Source organism: Callithrix jacchus, chromosome 22 (assembly GCF_049354715.1).
Source record: "Callithrix jacchus isolate 240 chromosome 22, calJac240_pri, whole genome shotgun sequence".
Taxonomy (NCBI): Eukaryota; Metazoa; Chordata; class Mammalia; order Primates; family Cebidae; genus Callithrix; species Callithrix jacchus.
In genome coordinates, this window is record NC_133523.1 from 9,617,146 (window position 1) to 9,638,637 (window position 21,492).

A 21,492-nucleotide genomic window follows, 5' to 3' on the forward strand; every position below is an offset into this window, starting at 1 on the left:
ACTCGGGAGGCTGAGTCAGGAGAATCGCTTGAGCCTGGGAGGCTGAGGTTGCAGTGAGCCGAGGTCCGGCCACTGCACTTCAGTCCAGATCAGAGAGTAAGACCCTGTCTTAAAAAAAAAAAAAGAAGAAAGAAAAGAAAAGAAAAAGAAAGAGTTCAAATCCAGCTTTTGGACAGGTGAGGTGGCTCATGCCTGTAATCTCAGCAATTTGGGAGGCTGAAGTGGGAGGATTGCTTGAGGCTAGGAGTTTGAGACCAGCCTGGGCAACATAGTGAGACCCTGTCTCTACAAAAAGAAAATAAATAAAGAAAGAAAGAAATCCAGCTTTTGTCCTTTACTCGCTGTGTGATCTCATCTGTCAGAACCTCAGTTTCCTCATTTGTAGCAGAGTCGTTCACTCCACAAACACTGAGCACCTTCGGAGCTGGTTGAGAATGCTGAAAACCGAGCTCGTCCAACCCATGGCCCAGGATGGCTTTGAATTTAGCCCAACACAAATTCGTATACTTTCTTAAACAATGAGATTATTTTGTGATTTTTTTTTTTTCCTTTTTCTTTCTTTTTTTTTTTGAGACAAAGTTTCACTCTTGTTACCCAGGCTGGAGTGCAGTGGCGCGATCTCAGCTCGCCACAACCTCCGTCTCCTGGGTTCAGGCAATTCTCCTGCCTCAGCCTCCCGAGTAGCTGGGATTACAGGCACGCGCCACCATGCCCAGCTGATTTTTGTATTTTTAGTAGAGATGGGGTTTCACCATGTTGATCAGGATGGTCTCGATCTCTTGACCTCGTGATCCACCCGCTTTGGCCTCCCAAAGTGCTGGGATTACAGGCTTGAGCCACCGTGCCCGGCCCCTTTTTCTTTCCTTTCCTTCCTTCCTTTCTTTCTTTCTTTCTTTCTTTCTTTCTTTTTAAAGCTCATCAGCTATTGTTAGTGTTAGTGTATTTTATGTGTGGCCCAAGACAATTCTTATTCTTTCAGTGTGGCCCAGGGATGCCAAAAGATTGGACACTCCTGCCATAGACACAATCCCTGCCGTCCTGAAATTGTCAGACTAGAGGGTGAAGCAGAAATAGCAAGTTTACTTCAAGTACGGTGGCTCACACCTGTAATCCCAGCACTTTGGGAGGCCGAGGCAGGTGTATCACTTGAGGCCAGGATTTCAAGACCAGCCTGGCAAACACAATGCAAAACTCTGTCTCCACTAAAAATACAAAAATTAGCTGGACACACACCTGCAATCCTCACTTGGGAGGCTGAGATGGGAGGATTGCATGAACCCAGGAGGCAGAGGTTGCAGTGAGCTGAGATCACACCACTGCAGTCTACCCTGGGTGACTGTATATATGTATATATATATATATATATATATATGAGGTAAAGCTTTATGATAATTTAAGATGGTCACACAGGATATGAAAAAAAAAGAGGGATCCTGAGGTCAGGGAAGGCCTCTTTAAGGAGGTGACATTTGAACGGAGACCCAAATAAAATGAGGGAAGATGCTATGTGGGTGTCTGATGGAAGAGGGTGCCAACCAGAGGGAAGAGTCAGTGCAGAGGTCCTATGGTGGGAATGTGTCTGAAACGCTGGAGGCACATGTGCCTGAGGCAGAGTGAGCGAGGAGGAAGTGGAAGAAAAGGAGGCACGGAGGTGACAGGCAGCTCACGTAAGGCCTAGTAGATCATGAGGCCATGGTCAAGGTTGCATCTGGCTTCCTAGGAAGGGAGCTCATCCATGAAGGGCTTGTGTAGCCTCATGGCTAAAATTCCTGTTTCTAAAGCCAGCAAGCTGGGTCCATAATCCAGCTCTGATCTTCCTAGGCTGGGAGACCTTGGCCAAGTCACTTATTCTCTCTGGGCTTCCCGTCCTTTGAAACGGGCCTAGTGAGAACCGTATTCCTGACGGCTGATCTGATGAACTGGTTGAACAATTCAGGGAAGCTCAGGGCACTGAAGCCTCAGCTGGTCAGTGAACAGAACTGCAATTCTGGGACAGGTACAGTGGCTCATACACCCAGCACACTTTGGGAGGCTGAGGGGGGCAAATCACTTGAGCCTGGGAGGTGGAGGTTACCGTAAGCCAATATCATGTCACTGCCCTGCAGCCTGGGTGACAGAATGAGACCCTGTCTTTAAAAAAAAAAAAAAAAAAAAAAAAAATGGGACAATAATACCAACTGGGGCCAGGTGCAGTGTCTCATGCCTATAATCCCACACTTAAGATGTCAAAGTGGAAAGATCCCTTGAAGCCAGGAGGTTGAGACCAGCCTGGGCAACATACAAAGACCCCATTTCTACAAAATAAAATTAGGCAGGTGTTAGAGCAGGCACCTGTAGTCTCAGCTACTTGGGGGGCTGAGGTCAGAGGATGACTTGAACCAGGAGGTCGAGGTTGCAGTGAGCTATGATCGTGCCACTGTACTCCAGCCCAGGTGACAGACTGACACCCTGCCAAAACAAAAATACAAAAATAAATAAATAAATAAGAGTATCACCTGGTAGGTATTTGGTGTGTGTTTTGTGAGGATTAAATGAGATCATAAGACCAGGTTAGGTGACTCATGCCTGTAATCCCAGCACTTTGGGAGGCCAAGGCAGGCGGACTGCTTGAGCCCAGGAGTTCAAGACCATTCTGGGTATCATGGGAAAGCCCGATCTCTAGAAAAAATACACATGCACATACACACAGGGCAGGTGTAGTGGCTCATGCCTGTAATCCCAGCACTTTGGGAGGCCAAGGTGGGCGGAACACCTGAGGTCTGGAGTTCCAGCCTGGCCAACATGACAAAACCCCATGTCTACTAAAAATACAAAACTTAGCCAGGTGTGGTGGCAGGTGCCTATAATCCCAGCTACTCAGGAGGCCGAGGCAGGAGAATCCTTTGAACCCAGGAGGTAGAGGTTGCAGTGAGCTGAGATCACGTCATTGCACTCCAGCCTGGGCGACAAGAGTGAAACTGCATCTCAAAACAAACAAACAAACAAAAATTAGCTGAGCATGGTGGCGCACATGCCACTTAGCTACTCAGCTACTCAGGAAGCTGAGGTCGAAGGATCACTTGACTCCAGGAGGCTGAGACTGCAGTGAGCTATGATTACACCACTGCACTACAGCCTGGATAACAGAATGAGATCCTGTCTCAAAAAGAGAGAGAGACAGAGAGAGAGAGACTGATCATAGCTAGAGGCACTGGGGCACAGGAGGCTTTCTGAAGGGTCAGTCGCCACTATCATCATCATCTGTAACCTCTGGCTGGTATCGTGGCTTGCCAGATTACATTATAAGTCCTAAGTAAATGTTTGTCAAATAATGGTAATAAGTGTAACTCATATTAAGTAAGGGCTTACTAGGTTCAGACACTTTTTTGAGCCTTTTATGTGTCCATCCATGGGGTGAGTGGTAGTATTATACCCATTTTACAACTGGAGAAATTGAGGCTCAATGAAATAAAGTGACTAGTCCAAGATGAAATAGCTAAGAAGTGCAAGAAGCCACATGCAAGCCCAGTCCTTGTGACTCTGGGGCCCGTGGCATCAGAGCCAGTGCTAGAGCAGGACAAATACTTCACAGAGGTGGACTTGGGAAATGGACTCACGGCTGGGTGCAGTGGCTCACACAGCTTGATCACTTGAGGCCAGGAGTTCTAGACCAGCCTGGCCAACATGCTGAAACCTCATTTCTATTAAAAATACAAAAAAGTTAGCTAGACATTGTGGCACACACCTGTAATCCCAGCTACTCGGGAGGCTGAGGCACAAGGATCCTCTGAACCTCAGAACCAGAGGTTGCAGTGAGCCAAGATTGTGCCACTGCACTCCAGTCTGGACAGTTCAAGACTGTCTCAAAAAAAATAAAAGGAGGCCGGGTGTGGTGGCTCACACCTGTAATCCCAGCACTTTGGGAGGCTGAGGTGGGTGGATCCCAAGGTCAGGAAATTGAGACAATCCTGGCTAACTAAAAAGACAAAAAATTAGCCAGGTGTGGTGGCACGCGCCTGTGGCCCCAGGTACTCAGGAGGCTGAGGCAGGAGAATCACTTGAACCTGGAAGGTGGAGGTTGCAGTAAGCTGAGATCATGCCACTGCACTCCAGCCTGGGCAACAGAGTGAGACTCTATCTCAAAAAATAAAAATAAAAAAAGAAAAGAAATAAAATAGAGATTCACCCCTTTTTTTCTTGTTTTCTTGGGACAGGGTCTCACTGTCTCAAAGATGGTGCAGTGGCACCATCATAACTCACTGCAGCCTCAGCCTCCTGGCTCAACCTCCCACCTCAACCTCCAGAGTAGCTGGGACCAGGCTCATGTCATTATGCCCAACTAATTTTTGTAATTTTTTGTAGACATGAGGGTCTCACCAAGTTGTCCAGCTGGTCCGGAGCTCCTAGGCTCAAGTGATTCTTCTGCCTTTGCCTCCCAAAGTGCTGGGATTACAGGCATGAGCCACCATGCCCACTTTCTAAGGGTGTTTTAAGAAACATCTCAAGAGCTGTGGGTGGCATTCTAGGTCATCCCCAAGGACTGTGGGTACATCTTGGGAGTCTGTCCTAGGGTGTGAGACTGTCTTAGAAGCTGGAGAGGAATCTATCTATTTGTGCCTCTGGGCTCTGTTGGGGCACACTAGATTTTGGTGGCATCGCCGTGATTACCAGGGCATCCCCTGAGTCTGACGGCGCTCCGAGGTTGTCTTAGGGTCTCAGCGCTTGTAGGGGCATCTCAGGGATGCTGTGGAGCCGTTCAGGGATTACAGGACATCAGAGGGATTGTGGAGGTGTTCCTGGGGTGTGTGAAGGACTCTAGGATTTGCGGGGACCTATATTTGGTCTCTGAAAATGGCCCTGTGGGTGTGGGGGATGCTGGGGGTGCTCTGGGAGGGTCTATGCATGATGGGATGATGAGTGTCGGGGATGATGGGGGGGCTGGGGATCTGAAGGGTCCCCCTGGTCCTCAGAGCACCATTGGCAGGGATTTTGTAGGAGCACCCCCAGAGATTCAGAGGTGTCCCTGGCATTTGTGGGTGCACCCTGGATTCTTGGGGCACTCCTGGGGCTTGTGGCATGTCTCAGAAACATTGAGGACACTGGGTGGTTATAGGGACATCTGGGGAGCTAGCTATAGGAGTGCTCCAGGGTCTATGAGGCCACCTCAGAACACCTCTAAGTTGTGTTGAGAAGCCCAGGGATTTGGGGGGTACCCCTGGACTTCTTGTGCGAGTATCTCTCAGGGACAGCCAGGGTGCTCCTTAGCATTCTGAGGGACTGTGGGGCTGCTCCTGAGCTGGAGGGACCGTCAACTCCAAGGGGAGTTTGCAGGCGTGTGCTCAGAGATTTGGAGGTGTCCCTGATGTTTGTGGGGACGCGACCGGCGATTGTGAGGACATCAGAGACGATGCGGGGCGGCCTTTGGGTCTGCGGGGAATGCAGGGGAGTCCCCGCTGAAGCCTTGCGGGCGCCCTAGACCCGCCCCGCCCTGGGGGCGGCCCCAGCGCGAAGCCGGAAGGGCCGAGGCGACGGGGCGGGGTGGGGCCCGCGGGCCCGGGGCTGGGCGGGCGGCCTTCGTGGGCCTCGCGGGGTGGGCGGCGCAGCTCCCCAGCGCCCGCCGAGGCGGGGCTGCCCCGCGGCCATGGCGGGGCCGCGCGGCCTAGGCCGCATCCCGGAGCTGCAGCTGGTGGCCTTCCCGGCGGTGGTGGCGGCAGAGGATGAGGCGTTCCTGCCCGAGCCCCTGGCCCCGCGCGCGCCCCGCCGCCCGCGTTCACCGCCTTCCTCGCCCGTTTTCTTCGCCAACCCGTCCCCAACTTTCCGCAGGCGCCTTCGACTTCTCCGCAGCTTCCAGGATTTGGGCCGCCACGCATGGGCTGGGGCTGGGTAAGTGCAGCACTGGTGGCTGTGGGTTCGAGTCACCCCTGGCCACCGCCGGGGTCTGCGGTTCGTGGCTCGCTCTCTCCAGCCTCACTTTCCTCTTCTGTCACATAGCAGCGATCAAAGTCATATTTGCCCGCCAGGGTTGCCGTGGAGACCTCTGATAGGGCATGCATTAGACGTTTAATAAATGTTGCATCCCTCCCACTTCCTGTGCAAACCTGAAGCTGTGGTCACGCTTTGGAGGGGTGAGGGCGAGTTGTTATCCAGGTCATGTGTTCATCCCAGTTCTGTTAGCCTCAGTCTACTGGCCTGTGAAATGGGGACAGCCGTGCCCTTGCGGTGAGGCTCGGTATCATTGCTTGCACCGGGCCACGGAGGGCAAATGGAAGTTCCCTTTCTGGCCAGACGGTCGGTGGGCTGTGGGGGCGGGAAGTCTGGGGGTGACAGGCCCCGAGGCCACATCCGGTCTGGCTTTCTAATGTCGCTGTATCTTGGAGGCAGAGGTTGGCAGCCCGGAGCTGGGCACGGGCGCTTCTCAGGGCCCTCTGCCACTCCATCTTCCACCTACGTTCTGTGTGCACTTGAGGCACAGACTGAAGGAGGGCATGGCGGGGCAGGACCCGGCCCAGCGACTGGCCCTGGGAACAAAATGGGGCGGGGACAGAAGAGGAGGAGGGGCTGGGGCCTTTGGGAGTCCCGCGTGGGGTCCGCAGGGTGTGTGTAGGGAAATTGTTGCCTCTCTCCGGGTCTCTCTCTCTCTCTGCGTCCTGAGTCTCTGTCTCCACTTCTGTCTCTTCTGTCTCTGTTTTGTCTCACTTCTCCACAGCGGCACCTTCCCCTCCCCTGGGTTAATGTCACCCGGGGGCGCACGGTGATCAGAGACCTCGCGGGCCCAGCTCCACGTCAGGGCAGGGAAGGGGGGAAAAGGCGGGGCCGGAGGCAGTGGCTGGAGGGCGGGCCCGGAGCCGGGAAACTGGAGCCCCGGGGCACCCCAGAGGCCTGGGAGGGAAGGGACAGGAGGGGGCCGGGCGGGGGAAGTGTGCGTGTGCGCCCAGTTCCGCAGAACTCCTGCAGGGGCAGACGCACAGAGCGCCTGTGCGCCCCCCTCCCCTGTGCAGACGCGGGAACGCCCGACCCCCCAAGTTTGTCCCGGGGCGGGGGTCACCAGAGTCGTGGAGGCGGTGCCGGCAGTGGAGGCCGCAGACACCTTGGGCCTGGCCAGCTGCGCGCGCTTCACCGCCCTGCTGCCGTCCCCATGCGCGCCCAGACGACGGCTCTTGGCTCTCATGCGCTCGGGTGCAGTGCCCCGGGGCCGACCCCGGCCCCCTGCCCTGGCACTGCCCCCCACGGGCCCCGAGTCCCTGACCCACTTCTCCTTCAGCGATGAGGACACCCGTCGGCACCCTCTGGGCAGAACTGTCAGGTGGGTGGCCCATGGCCAGTCAGTCCTTTTAATACCGGAGGGCACTGGCTGTGCTGGGGGTTGGGGGTGGGGTGCTGAGTCTACTTGGGGGAGTCCCCTGAGTGGCGTCCAGGATCTGGCTGGGGCCCCACTGCCTTTCCTGTCCCCAAAGTGGGTGCTAGGTCCTTTCCCCATTCCTGCCTATCCAAGGTAGGACCCGGCACCCTCTTTGTGCCCCTAAACCAGGGCTTCCAGCATTCACTTTGGCTGCAAATATGGGTGTCCAGCGTCACCTGGGCTCCACTCCCAGGCCACTGGCCTAGAACCAGGTCCCTAAGTCCCTGCCTGGCTCAGTGTCTTCAGCCTTACCTTCCCCACCCCCTCTCCGGCTGGGGTGGCCAGGCCGAAAACTAAGCTGGGGTGGGGGTGGGGAGGGCAGACTCTGGGAGCCTGCAGGGCATTTAGAATCTGGACTTAGCTGGGCCTGTGGGTGTTCTTTAAGTTCTCAGAATTCTCGGGGGTTCCTAGCCTTGTTCTTGCTCTCTCCTGTCCCGTGGTCTCTAACAGACACACACACACACACACACACACACACACACACACACACACGGCCACACATGGGGCAATCCGGGTCACCTGGTGTTTACTGTATTAGGTGTGGGTCTCCTGGCTGCAACAGGAGGACCCTGCAGTTGACTCATGGCCACACAGAGGTGGCACACAGACCACAGCAACCCTGGCCCACCCCTCACACATCTGTGTCTACACTGCATTCCCCCAGTGAGGGGTGAGAGTGAGACACACTCTCACCAAAATACACACCCAGAGCTCACGCATGTTCCAGCAAGCTGAACTCCCACCTGCACCAGATACACACAGGAAGGCACCTCATGCCCACACAGGGGTCAGGGACTGTCACAGTGTCAGTGTGATGGTCTCATGAAGTCACCCAGACTCAGAAATACTCAGATATGCAGACACCCATGAACACCCAGCCCCTGCTCACACAGGCAGACGTGCGATGCCATAGAGATGTCTGCGTGCAGGGCCCGGGGCACACGGACCTTCCCTCCCCGATTCTCACATACCCCATCCCTTCTTGCAAACTCAGCCCCCCAGACAGCTGTGTCACCTGGCACCATGTGCCTGCCTGGGAGACACACACCAGCACCTGCCTTCAACCTCTGTGTGACCTTCACAAAGCAAATGCCAGGCCTTTCCATAAAGGCTGCCTGGCACCACCTACAAGTGAGTCAGGTGGAAAAGCTCAGGGAGCGCTGTAGACACCAGGCCTGCCTGCTGTGTGTACCCCGAGGGAAGACTCTCGACGCAGCTTGGTAGCTCAGCTGCCCGGGTTCAAATCCACGTTCTAGTCTTGATGTAGTGACTCACGCCTGTAATCCCGACACTTGGGGAGGCTGAGGCAGGAGAATGTTTTCGGCTTGAGCCTAGGAGTTCAAGACCCACCTGGGCAACATGGCAAAACCCCAGTCACTACAAAATAAATAAATTTTAAAAGAAATTCATTCTCTACTACTAATAACCATGGTATTCATTCTTTCTGAGCCCGAGTTTCTTTCTTTCTTTTTTATTTTTGAGACAGGGTCTCACTGTGTCACCCAGGCTGGAGCTCAGTGGAGCAATCTTGCCTCACTGCAACCTCTGCCTCTCAGGTTCAAGCAATTCTCGTGCCTCAACCTCCCAAATAGCTGGGATTACAGGGATACGCCACCATGGCCCAGCTAATTTTTTTGTATTTTTAGTAGAGATGAGGTATCTCTATGGTGGCCAGGCTGATCTCGAACTCCTGGGCCTAAGTGATCCACCCGCCTCGGTCTCCCAAAGTGCTGGGATCATGGATGTGAGCCACTGCACCCAGCCTCAATTTCCTTGTCTGGAGAATGGATCATGAATGCATGTTATAGTATAGCACGATACCTAGTGTGTGGCCTTCACTTAAGTGGTTTTTTTTGAGACGGAGTCTCACTTGTCACCCAGGCTGGAGTGCCGTGTCACGATCTCGGCTCACTGCAATTTCTGCCTCCTGGGTTCAAACAATTCTCCTGCCTCAGCCTCCCGAGTAGCTGGGATTACAGGTGCCCAACACCATGCCCGGCTAATTTTTGTATTTTTAGTAGAGATGGGGTTTCTTCATGTTGGTCAGGCTGGTCTCGAACTCCTGACCTCAAGTGCTCTGCCTGCCTCTGCCTCCCACTAAAGTGCTGAGATTAGAGGTGTGAGCCACCGTGCCCTGTCTTCCTTTTTTTTTTTTTAAGAGAAGGTCCCCATCTATCACCTAAGCTGGGGTACAGTGGTACCATCTCTGCTCACTGCAAACTCTGCTTCCCAGGCTCAAGCAATCCTCCAACAGGCATGAGCCACTGAGCCTGGCCATAGTTCTTGTTATTGTAATCTGTACCAATGTGTTCCTTTCCCCTGCCCCCCCTCCCAACTTGTTTGTTTCCCATCAGTCCCTGCAGTAGCCATCCCTAAGGCCTAGACTGTCCCTGGACTGCACAGTCCTCAACAGGCCCAATTTTATGCTCCCAAGAGCCCTGGTGGGCAGGCTTAGGGGCCACTTAGAGGGGGAAACAGGTAGCAACTTCATTTGAGAGCATCACCTGGTGAAGCCCCATCTCTACTAAAAATGCGAAAATTAGCTGGGCATGATGGTGGATACCTGTAATCCCAGCTATTCAGGCGGCTGAGGCAGGAGAATCGCTTGAACCCAGGAGGTAGAGGTTGCAGTAAGCCAAGATTGCACCACTGCACTCCAGCCCAGGTGACAGAGCAAGACTCTGTCTCAAAAAAAAAAAAACAAAGGGTCACCAAATGGTCAGCCTGAGGCCAGGTACAGTGGTCACGCCTATAATCCCAGCACTTTGGGAGGGTGAGACTTTGGGAGGCAGATTGCTTGAGTCTAGGAGTTCAAGACCAGCTTGGGCAACATGGTGAAACCCTGTCTCTGCTAAAAAAAAAAATACAAAAACTAGCTGGGTGTGGTGGTGTGCACCTGTGTGGTCCCAGCTATTCGAGAGGCTGAGGTGGGAGGATAGTTGAGCTGGGGAGGTGGAGGCTGCAGCGAGCCATGATTGCATGGCTGCACTGTAGCCTGGGTGACAGAGCAAGACCCTGTATCAACACACACACACACACAGACACACACACACACACACACACACACACCACAAATGATTAGCCTTCCTAAGGGGGAGTCTTGGGCAGGTCATTTCACCTCCAATGGAGTGTCTGGGCACGTTGCTGTGATGTAGGGCTGCCAGCTACCCCTGTTTCTGGGTCCCAGCCTTGGAGCCCATGGGGATGTCGCTGGAGTGGCCTCTGACCTAACTTTGGGTCACCCTGAGCAGTCAGTGACAAGCCAGGGAGGGTGACTCTCCATGGCTCAGGGGTCTGATTCTGGGGTATAGCGGGCCCTGGCTCTCCCGATCCCTACTATCTCTGAGGCAGCAGTTCTGTAGCCCTGTCTCCTCCCCTCTATCCTTTCACAGCCCAAGGGACATCGGCTCCTGAAGCACAAACAGCACAAACAGCAGGGCCCCAGGGAGCGTCCTCTTCCCATCCAGGCCTCTGGGCTCCTGATGACGTGAGCTGAGTCCCTTGGGGCTGGTGGATCTGCTGGGATGCTAGCAGGGTACCTGGTTGGGAAACAGGGTCTCACCTTCCTAAACTTCGGCTTAAATTCCTGGGCCGGGGAGTTGGAGGTGAGCCATCCTCTGTGTGTAGCTATGTTCTTCTCCCCTTCTCTGGAGCCAAAAAAAATCTACCCTGGGCCTTAGAAATAGGACACGGTTCTCAGACAGTGAAGCCACCGACCCCTTGTTTCCTTAGGCATGGGAATGTTAAGAGGACCTACTATATGTTAATTTATAGAGTGGGTTGGAGCCCTCTATGAGTTAATGTGTATAAACCACTTTCTTTTTTTTTTTTTTTTGACACGGAGTTTCGCTCTTATTACCCAGCCTGGAGTGCAATGGCGCGATCTCGGCTCACCGCAACCTCCACCTCCTGGGTTCAAACAACTCTCCTGCCTCAGCCTCCCGAGTAGCTGGGACTACAGGCGCACACCACCATGCCCAGCTAATTTTTTGTATTTTTAGTAGAGACAGGTTTCACCATGTGGACCAGGATGGTTTCGATCTCTTGACCTCGTGATCCACCTGACTCAGCCTCCCAAAGTGCTGGGATTACAGGCGTGAGCCACCGCGCCCGGCCTGTGTATAAGCCACTTTCATAGTGCCAGGCACACAGCAAGCACTCAATATAATGTCTTGTTATTATTACTTTATGCCTGAAAAGTTCTAATTTGGCACCCAGGACACAGCAGGTGCTCAATAAATGGACATCATCGGCCGGGTGTGGTGGCTCATGGCTGTAATGCTAGCACTTCGGGAGGTTGAGGTGGGTGGATCGCAAGGTCAGGAGTTCAAGACCAACCTGGCCAAGATGGTGAAACCCCGTCTTTATTAAAAATACAAAAATTAGCAGGGCATGGTGGTGTGTGCTTATAATCTCAGCTACATGGGAGGTTGAGGCAGAGAATTGCTTCAACCCGGGAGGTGGAGGTTGCAATAAGCCAAGATCGCACCACTGCACCCCAGCCTGGGTAACACAGTGAGACTGCATCTCAAAAATAAAAAAAAATTAAAAAATGAACATTATCAGCCAGGCGTGGTGGCTGAAGCCTGTAATCCCAGCACTTTGGGAGGCTGAGGCAGGTGGATCACCTGAGGTCAAGAGTTCAAGACCAGCCTGGCCAACATGGTGAAACCCATTTCTGCTAAAAGTACGAATATTAACCAGGCGTGGTGGCATGCACCTGTAGACCCAGCTACTTGAGAGACTGAGGCAAGAGAATTGCTTAAGCCTGGGAGGCAGAGGTTGTAGTGAGCTGAGACCACATCACTGTACTCCAGCCTGTAGGACAGAGTGATAGTCTGTCTCAAAATAAATAAATAAATAAATAAATGGACATTATCATCAAAGTCCCAAGCTGATGATCTATGAGTATCTCACCTTATGAGTGCTTTTTTGTTTTTTGTTTTTTTCTTTGAGACGGAGTTTCGCTCTTGTCACCCAGGCTGGAGTGCAATGGTGCCATCTCGGCTCACCACAACCTCCGCCTCCTGGGTTCAGGCAATTCTCCTGCCTCAGCCTCCTGAGTAGCTGGGATTACAGGCACGCGCCACCATGCCCAGCTAATTTTTTGTATTTTTAGTAGAGACGGGGTTTCACCATGTTGACCAGGATGGTCTCGATCTGTTGACCTTGTGATCCACCCGCCTTGGCCTCCCAAAGTGCTGGGATTACAGGCGTGAGCCACCGCGCCCGGCCCTTTTTGTTTTATGTTTTTTGGTTTTTTGAGATGGAGTGTTGCTCTGTCGCCCAGGCTAGAATGTAGTGGCATGATCTTGGCTCACTGCAACCTCTGCCTCCTAGATTCAATTCAAGCCATTCTCCTGCCTCAGCCTCCCAAGTAGCTGGGATTACAGGTGCATGCCACCATGCCCTAATTTTTGTATTTTGAGTAGAGACGGGATTTTACCATGTTGGTCAGGCTAGTCTCAATCTCCTGACCTTGTGATCCGCCTACCTTGGCCCCCCAAAGTGCTGGGATTACAGGACGTGAGCTACCATGCTGAGCCAAGAGTGTTTTTTAAAATTTACTTGAAAAAATTAACGTATAGTAAAACCTACCCTTTTAAGTAAGTTTACATTCTATGAAGTTTTTTGTTTATGGTAAAATATACATCACAAAATTTACCATTTTACCCATTGTTTTCTGGGTTTTTTTTTAGATAGGGTCTCACCGTATTATCCAGGCTGGAGTGTAATGGCGCCATCTCAGCTCACCGCAACCTCCACCTCCTGGGTTCAAGCGTTTCTTGTGCCTCAGCCTCCCGAATAGCTGGGACTATAGGTACACACCACCACACCCAGCTAATTTTTGTAGTTTTAGTAGAGACAGAGTTTCACCATGTTGGCCAGGATGGTCTCGATCTCCTGACCTTGTGATCTGCCCGCCTCAGCCTTCCAAAGTGCTTGGGATTACACGTGTGAGCCACCGCGCCCGGCCAGGACTTTTTGATGTTCTCAGACTGAAACTTTAAGCACAAACACACCGTTTCCGTATCTCCCCAGCCCCTGGCGCCTACTCTTCTTTGTCTCCGAGTCTAAGTACTCCAGGGACTTCATATAAGTGGAATTTCCTGTGCACTATTTCACTATTTATCTTTTTCTGACTGGCTTATTTCACTGAGCCTGTTTTCAAGGTTCATCCATGGTGTAGCCTGTGTCAGAATTTTCTTCCTTTTTTTTTTTTTTTGAGATGGAGTTTTGCTCTTGTTGCCGGGGCTGAAGTACAATGACGTGATCTCGGCTCACCACGACCTCCACCTCCCAGGTTCAAGCAATTCTTCTGCTATAGTGTCCTGAGTAGCTGGGATTACAGGCATGCACCACCATACCCGGCTAATTTTGTAATTTTAGTAGAGACGGGGTTTCTCCATGTTGGTCAGGCTGGTCTCGAACTCCTGACCTCAGGTGATCTGCCTGCCTCAGCCTCCCGAAGTGCTGGGATTACAGGTGTGAGCCACCTCGCTCAGCCATTTTTTCCTGTTAAAGGCAGAATTCTATTTCATTGAATGGATGTAACACGTTTCATTGATTCATTCATCTGTGACGGACACTGTGGTCGCTTTTACCTTTTGGCCGTTGTGAATCACGCGGCTGTGAACACGGGTGCCCATGTATCTCTTTGAGATCCCTGCTTTCAATACTTTTGGGGATAGACCTAAGAATGTGATTGCTGGGTTGTATGTTTGTTTGTTTGTTTTCTTTCCCACAGCGTTTTTCTTTAGAATGTTTGTTTGTTTTAAGGGTTTTTTGTTTTGTTTTGTTTTGTTTGAGACGCAGTTTCGCTCTTGTTACCGAGGCTGGAGTGCAATGGCGCCATCTCGGCTCACCGCAACCTCCGCCTCCTGGGTTCAGGCAATTCTCCTGCCCCAGCCTCCTGAGTAGCTGGGATTATAGGCACACACCACCATGCCCAGCTGATTTTTTGTATTTTTAGTAGAGATGGGGTTTCACCATGCTGACCAGGATGGTCTCGATCTCTTGACCTTGTGATCCACCCAACTCGGCCTCCCAAAGTGCTGGGATTACAGGCGTGAGCCACTGCGCCTGGCCAGTTTTAAGGGTTTTTTGTTTGTTTCTTTTTTGAGACAGAGTCTTGCTCTGTCGGCTAGGGTTGAGTACAGTGGCATGATCTTGGCTCACTGCAACCTCCATCTCCCAGGCCCAAGCAATTCTCCTGCCTCAGCCTCCTGAGTAGCAGTGATTACAGGCATGTGCCACCACACCCGGCTAATTTTTATATTTTTAGTAGAGATGGGGGTTTCACCATGTTGGTCAGGCTGGTCTCGAACTCCTCACCTCATGATCTGCCCGCCTCAGCCTCCCAAAGGGCTGGGATTATAGGTGTGAGCCACTGCCCCTGGCCTACAGACATTTGTGATTGGTGTTACAGTTGTTCTCTGTAGGTAGGAATGGATTGTTTCTGAGTTGAGAGGAATTGGAGCAGCAGAGAGACCTACTCAGCAGAGCAGAGAGTGCAGCAGGTGGGAGAGGAGGTGATGTGACCTCAGGGATGCAGAGTTCAGGCCCTCAACAAGGTGTCTCTCTGGAGCTGCAATCTGAGGCCCAGGAGGCAGGTCAGAGACTGACAGATGGGTGGATGGAGGTAGGAGTGCCCCCTGGCTGCATAGTCCCTTCTCTTGGAGTGAAGAGACCAGCTGTCTGGAAGGGAGAGCAATCGGGAAAGAGGACACGGGTAACGGCCAGTTATGGCCGGGTGCAGTGGTTCACACCTGTAATTCCAGCACTTTGGGAGGCGGAGGTGGGTGGATCACAAAGTCAGGAGATTGAGACCAGCCTGGCCAATATAGTGAAACCCCGTCTCTACTAAAAAATACAAAAATTAGCTGGGCGTGGTGGCGCACACCTGTAATCTCAGCTACTCGGGAGGCTGAGGCAGGAAATTTGCTTGAAACTTCGAGGGTTTTTTTTTTTTTTTTGAGCCAGGGTTTCACTCTGTCACCCAGGCTAGTGTGCAGTGATTGGCTCACTGCAATCACTGCCTCACAGGTTTAAGTGATTCTCCCACCACAGCCTCCCTAGTAGCTGGAATTACAGGCGCGAACCACCATGCCTGGCTAATTTTTTTTATTGTATTTTTTGGTTAAGACGGGGTTTTACCATGTTGCCCAGGCTGGTTTCAAACTTCTAGACTCGAGTGATCCATCCACCTTGGCCTCCCAAGGTGCTGGAATTATAGGCATGAGCCACTGCGCCTGGCCTATTTATTTTTGAAACACGATCTCCCTTTGTTGTCCAGGCTGGAGTGCAGTGGTGTGATCACAGCCTACTCACTGTAGCCTCAAACTTCCCGGGTTTAAGTGATCCTCCAGCCTTAGCCTCCCAGTATCTGGGACTACAGGCACACACTGCCATGCCTGGCTAATTAAAAAAGGTTTTTAAAGAGATGGGGTCTCCCTATATTACCCAGGCTGGCGGCAAGCTCCTGGCCTCAAGCCATCCTCCCACCTCGGCCTCCCAAATCACCGGGATTATAGGCGTGACCAGAATCGTGCCTGTGGATACACAAAAGTCTTTCATTTTGATGAAGTCCACTTATTGTTGCTTTGGTGTCAAATCCCAGCGATCATTGTCAAATCTAATGTTGTGAGGCTGCCGAGAGTTTTATAGTTTTGGCTCTTATGTTTAGGTATTTGATTCATTTTGAATTAATTATTTTTTATTTTTCTGAAAGGGAGTCTTGCTCTGTCGCCCAGGCTGGAGTACAGTGGCACCATCTCGGCTCACTGCAACCTCCACCTCCTGGGTTCAAGCAATTCTCTTGCCTCAGCCTCCCGAGTAGCTGGGATTACTGGTGCCTATCACCACGCCCAGCTAATTTTTGTATTTTAGTAGACACAGGGTTTCACTATGTAGGTCAAACCGGTCTCGAACTCCTGACCTCAAGTGAACCACCTGCCCTGGCCTCCCAAAGTGCTAAGGATTATAGGCATGAGCCACACTGCCTGGCCTTGAGTTAATTTTTGTATGCGGCTTCTTCAGTTTTCCTAGCACCATCGTTTTGAACAGACAGTTCTTTCCCTATTGAATAACCTTTGGGGTTAGACTGGTAGGTAGATTTCAGGCTCTGCTCTGACTGGGTGCAAGTGGAGAGGGAGAGAGGATAGGAGCCTCCCCTGCTCCCCGTTTAGGTCAGCTTGTGGAGAGTCAGCATAAGACTTTTCTTAGTCTCTCGACTAAGAGATAAATTTGAAATCTGCTAGGCCTGCCAAGCGCCTGTAATCCCAGTACTTTGGGAGGCTGAGGTGGGTGGATCACTTGAGGCCAGGAGTTTGAGACCAGCCTGGCCAGCATGGTGAAACCCTGTCTCTACTAAAACTACAAAAAATTAGCCAGGCTTGGGCCGGGCGTGGTGGCTCACGCCTGTAATCCCAGCACTTTGGGAGACCGAGGTGGGTGGATCACGAGGTCAAGAGATTGAGACCATCCTGGTCAACATGGTGAAACCCCATCTCTACTAAAAATACAAAGAATTATCTGGGCACGGTGGCGCGTGCATGTAATCCCAGCTACTCAGGAGGCTGAGGCAGGAGAATTGCCTGAACCCAGGAGGCGGAGGTTGCGGTGAGCCGAGATCGCGCCATTGCACTCCAGCCTGGGTAACAAGAGCGAAACTCCGTCTCAAAAAAAAAAAAAAAATTAGCCAGGCTTGATGGTGGGCGCCTGTAGAACTAGCTACCCGAGAGGCTGAGGCAGGAGAATTAATTGCTTGAACCCAGGAGGCAGAGGTTGCAGTGAAGCGAGGTCACACCACTACACTCCAGCTTAGGCAACAGAGTGAGACCCTGTCTCAAAAATAAAACAAAGCAAAACAAAAATGTAAGAAGATAAGCTTCCAGTCAGACATAGTGGCTCTTGTCTGTAATCCCAGCACTTTGGGAGGCCAAAGTAGGAGGATCTCTTAAGCCAGGAGTTACAGACTATCCTGGATAACATAGGGAGACCCCATTACTACAAAAAATGCAAAAATTATCTGGGTGTGGTGGCACGTGCCTGTAGTTCCCAGCTACTTGGGAAGTGGAGGTTGGGGGATCACTAGATCCCAGGAGGCTGCAGTGAGCCATGACGGCACCACCGCACTCTAGCCTGGGCCACAGAGTGAGACCCCACCACTAAATGATAAGCTGCAACCTTGGAGAAAAATATCTGATAAGGGATTTGTATCCGGAATATATAATGGGCCGGGTGCAGTGGCTCACGCCTGTAATCCCAGTGCTTTGGAAGGTGGAGGCAGGTGGATCACTTGAGGCCAGGAGCTCAAGACTAGCCTGGCCAACATGGTAAAACCCCATCTCTACTAAAAATGCAAAAATTTGCCGGTCACGGTGACATGTACCTGTAATCACAGCTACTTGGGCGGCTGAGGCAGGAGAATCCCTTGAACCCAGGAGGTGGAAGTTGCAGTGAGTCAAGATCGCACCACTGCACTCCAGCCTGGGTGACAGAGTGAGGCTCCCTCCTAAAATATAAATAAATAAGGTTGGATGTGGTGGTTTATGCCTGTAATCCCAGCACTTTGGGAGGCTGAGGCGGGTGGATCATAAGGTCAAGAGATCAAGACCATCCTGGCCAACATGGTGAAACCGTCTCTACTAAAAATATAAAAAATTAGCTGGGTGTGGTGGCGCACACCTGTAGTCCCAGCTACTCAGGAGGCTAAGGCAGGAGAATCGCTTAAACCCAGGAGGTAGAGGTTGCAGTGAGCCGAGATCGCACCACTGCACTCCAGCCTGGCACCGGGCGACAGAGCGAGATTCTGTCTCAATAAATAAATAAATAACTATAAAATTAGATTGGCATGGTGGCAGGTACCTGTAATCACAGCTACTCTGGAGGCTGAGGCAGGAGAATCACTTGAACCTGGGAGGCAGAGGTTGCGGTGAGCCAAGATGGCACCATTGCACTCCAGCCTGGGCAAAACCTCATCTCAAAAAAAAAAAAAAAGTATTAAGGTTGCAATTTGAAATTTTGGCAGAGTTGGTCAGGGGAGGTTTCTCTGTGGTGGTGACATTTGAGCAGAGGCCTGAAGGAGGTAAGGAGGAGCTGCTGCAGATCTGGGCTGGAGAAACAGCCTGTGCAAAGGCCCTGAGTCAGGACTGTGTCTCAGATTTTTATTTTCTCTTTTTTTAGATGGATTCTACCTCTGTTGCCCAGGCTGGAGCGCAGTGGCAAGATCTCAGCCCACTGCAACCTCCGACTCCTGGGCTTAAGTGATTCTCCTCCCTCAGCCTCCCAAGTAGCTGGGATTTCAGGCACCCACCACTATGCCTGGCTAATTTTTGTATTTTTAGTAGAGACGGAGTTTTGCCATGTTGGCCAGGCTGGTGGAGATCTCCTGACCTCCAGTGATCCACCCGCCTCAGCCTCCTAAAGTGCTGGGATTACAGGCCTGAGCCACCTCGCCTGGACTGTGTCTCAGATTTTTAGGAAACAGTGAGGAAGCCATTATGGCTGGGGCAGAATGAATGTGGGGGAAAGGGGAAGGACCTGTGAGCTGCAGTGAGGACTTTGGATTTTGCCGAGTAAGGTGGGACCCGTAGAAGGTTCTGAGCAGAGGGAGGACTGGACCTCATTTAGGTGTTCCCAAGCTCCCACTGGTGCTGTTGAAGGAAGACTGGGCTTGAAAACAGGAGGAGGGACCAGGGCAGAGGTGAATGCAGCCGATCCTGGCTAGGGATGAGGGGAGCTGGCCAAGGAGCGGGTGAGAAGTAGACACATTCTGGATGAATGTGGGCAGCAAGGCTGATTTGAGGTGCAAAGGGAAGAGTGAATGATCCCACATAGTTTGGCCTTGGCGTCCCCAGCACAGCAGTGGGGACGGGTGCCCCCCAGTGCTCAACAAGTGTTCCAGCTTTGCAGTTCTGTGTCTCCCATCACTTTTAGGGTATCTGTTTTTCTTTTCTTTTTTTTTTTTTTTAGAAAAAAGCACAGAGCTTTATCATTCTCAACACCAGCAGCAGCGGTCCCTGTAGGACAGGGGAGTGAGTTCTGTTGACTGACAGGGATAGGTGGCTCATACTTGCCAGCAATGAGCAGGTTCCGCAGGACCACGATGACCGAGTCCCCGCCCAGGAGCATCTTGGAGATGTAGCGGTCTTTGCTGACCGGCTTGGACTTCTTCTTGCCCTTGCTGCTCTTGGTGCCTCAGTCCACATCTCCTCCACGTTCTCCAGCACCACGTTGCAGCGCCTATCGAAGGCCTTCAGGCCGCCCAGGAGTTTCTTACTGTTGCGGCAGTTGATGAGCACTGGGGTGTTGTTCTTGACGGACTGAGTGAGCACAGAGAGTGGACCTATGTTAAATTCCTCCTCCTCTCGCTTCTGCAGCTCCTCTGGGGTCATCTCACTCTTGGGCTTGTTGAGGAGGCTCATGTTGCTCACCAAGCTCTCGATTCACTCCCGTTTCCTCCACGTTGCTTTCTTCAACATCCTCCACTTGGCCAGGTCTGGTGGCTCACACCTGTAATCCCAGCAGTTTGGGAGGCTGAGGCAAGTGGATCACACCTGGCCGGCATGGTGAAATCCTAACTCGACTAAAAATACAAAAATTAGCCAGGCATGGTGGTACATGTCTGTAATCCCAGCTACTCAGGAGGCTGAGGCACAAGAATCATTTGAATCCAGGAGGCGGAGGTTGCAGTGAGCCGACATCATGCCACTGCACTACTCTAGCCTGGGCCACAGAGAGAGACCATGTATCAAAAAAAAAATTCTCCACCTGAATCTCTGCCAGGAATTCCCTTGGTTTCTTCTTTCCTCTTCTTTTTTCCTTTTTGAGATGGACTCTTGCTATGTCACCCAGGCTGGAGTGCAGTGCTGCAATCTCAGCTCACTGCAACCTCCTCTTCCAGGGTTCAAGCAATTCTCCTGCCTCAGCCTCTCAAGTAACTGGGATTACAGGCATCCGCCACCACACCCGGCTAATTTTTGTATTTTTAGTAGAGATGGGGTTTCATCATGTTGGCCAGGCTGGTCTCGAACTCCTGACCTCAAGTGATCCACCCACCTTAGCCTCTCAGAGGGTTGGGATTACAGGCATTACAGGTGTGTGCCCCCGCTCCTGGCCTCCTCATTCCTCTTGACTTCCTTAACACTGGTTCAGCCTCCTGACCCCTCTTCTCGCCCATCCCCTGCAGCTTCGATGCAGAGAATGGGCCAACACCATCTCCCGGCCGAAGCCCCTTGGACTCGCAGGCGAGCCCAGGACTTGTGCTCCACGCTGGGGCGGCCACCAGCCAGCGCCGGGAATCCTTCCTGTACCGCTCAGACAGTGACTATGACATGTCACCCAAGACCATGTCCCGGAACTCATCGGTCACCAGCGAGGCGTGAGCATGCCCTTCCCCACATCCCAGTTCCCACAGGCCTGGTCCTGCTGCAAGCTGCCCTTCCCAGCAAGGAGTAGGGGGCACCCACCCCCATCCTGCTCAGCAACCCCCAACCTGTCCTCCCCAGTGAAGGGTAAGCAGTCCCCTGTCCCTTCTATAAAGGACTCAGTTCTTTTTTTTTTTTTTAAGATGGAGTCTCACTCTCTCACCCAGGCTGTAGTACAGTGGCGTGATCTCAGCTCACTGCAACCTCCGCCTCTTGGGTTCAAGCGATTTTCCTGCCTCAGTCTCCCAAGTAGCTGGAACTATAGGCGCCTGCCATCCACACTGACTAATTTTGTATTTTTAGTAGAGATGGGGTTTTGCCAGGTTGGCCAGGCTGGTCTCGAATTCCCGACCTCAGCTGATCTGCTCACCTTGGCCTCCCAAACTGCTGGGATTACAGGTGTGAGCCACTGTGCCCGGCCTCAGTTCTTTTATTTAAAAATATATTAAAATAGTGGGGGCTGGGTACAGTGGCTCACACCTGTAATCTCAGCACTTTGGGAGGCCAAGGTGGGTGGGTTGTTTCAGGCCAGGAGCTTGAGATCAGCCTGGCTAACATGGTGAAACCCTGTCTCTACTAAAAATACAAAAATTAGGGGGGGTCGGGGAGATAAAAAATAAATAAATATGAAAATTAGTGGGACGAGGTGGCACATGCCAGTAACCCAGCCTCTTGGGACTGAGG

At 52.1% G+C, this 21,492-nt stretch overlaps 1 protein-coding gene and 1 pseudogene across 8 annotated transcripts in view; one reads left to right on the top strand and one right to left on the bottom strand.

Moving 5' to 3' along the window:
- The window catches only part of PDE4A (phosphodiesterase 4A), a 68,083-nt gene that overhangs the window by 26,684 nt on the left and 19,907 nt on the right, over nucleotides 1–21,492 (top strand). For 4 of the 7 annotated variants that reach the window (XM_035286470.3, XM_035286468.3, XM_078360556.1 and 1 more), the window contains one exon: nucleotides 20,571–20,762. In XM_035286470.3, the coding sequence (XP_035142361.1) occupies nucleotides 20,571–20,762 (192 nt within the window). Of the gene's footprint in view, nucleotides 1–5,802; nucleotides 5,863–6,920; nucleotides 7,283–10,770; nucleotides 10,866–20,570; nucleotides 20,763–21,492 lie in introns of those variants that run through there. The other 3 variants (XM_078360557.1, XM_035286465.3, XM_035286469.3) reach the window with 3 other exon arrangements.
- Nucleotides 19,141–19,810, bottom strand: LOC144580843 (small nuclear ribonucleoprotein Sm D2 pseudogene; annotated as a pseudogene). The gene has a single exon (XR_013531048.1). The product of XR_013531048.1 is annotated as a small nuclear ribonucleoprotein Sm D2 pseudogene (transcript).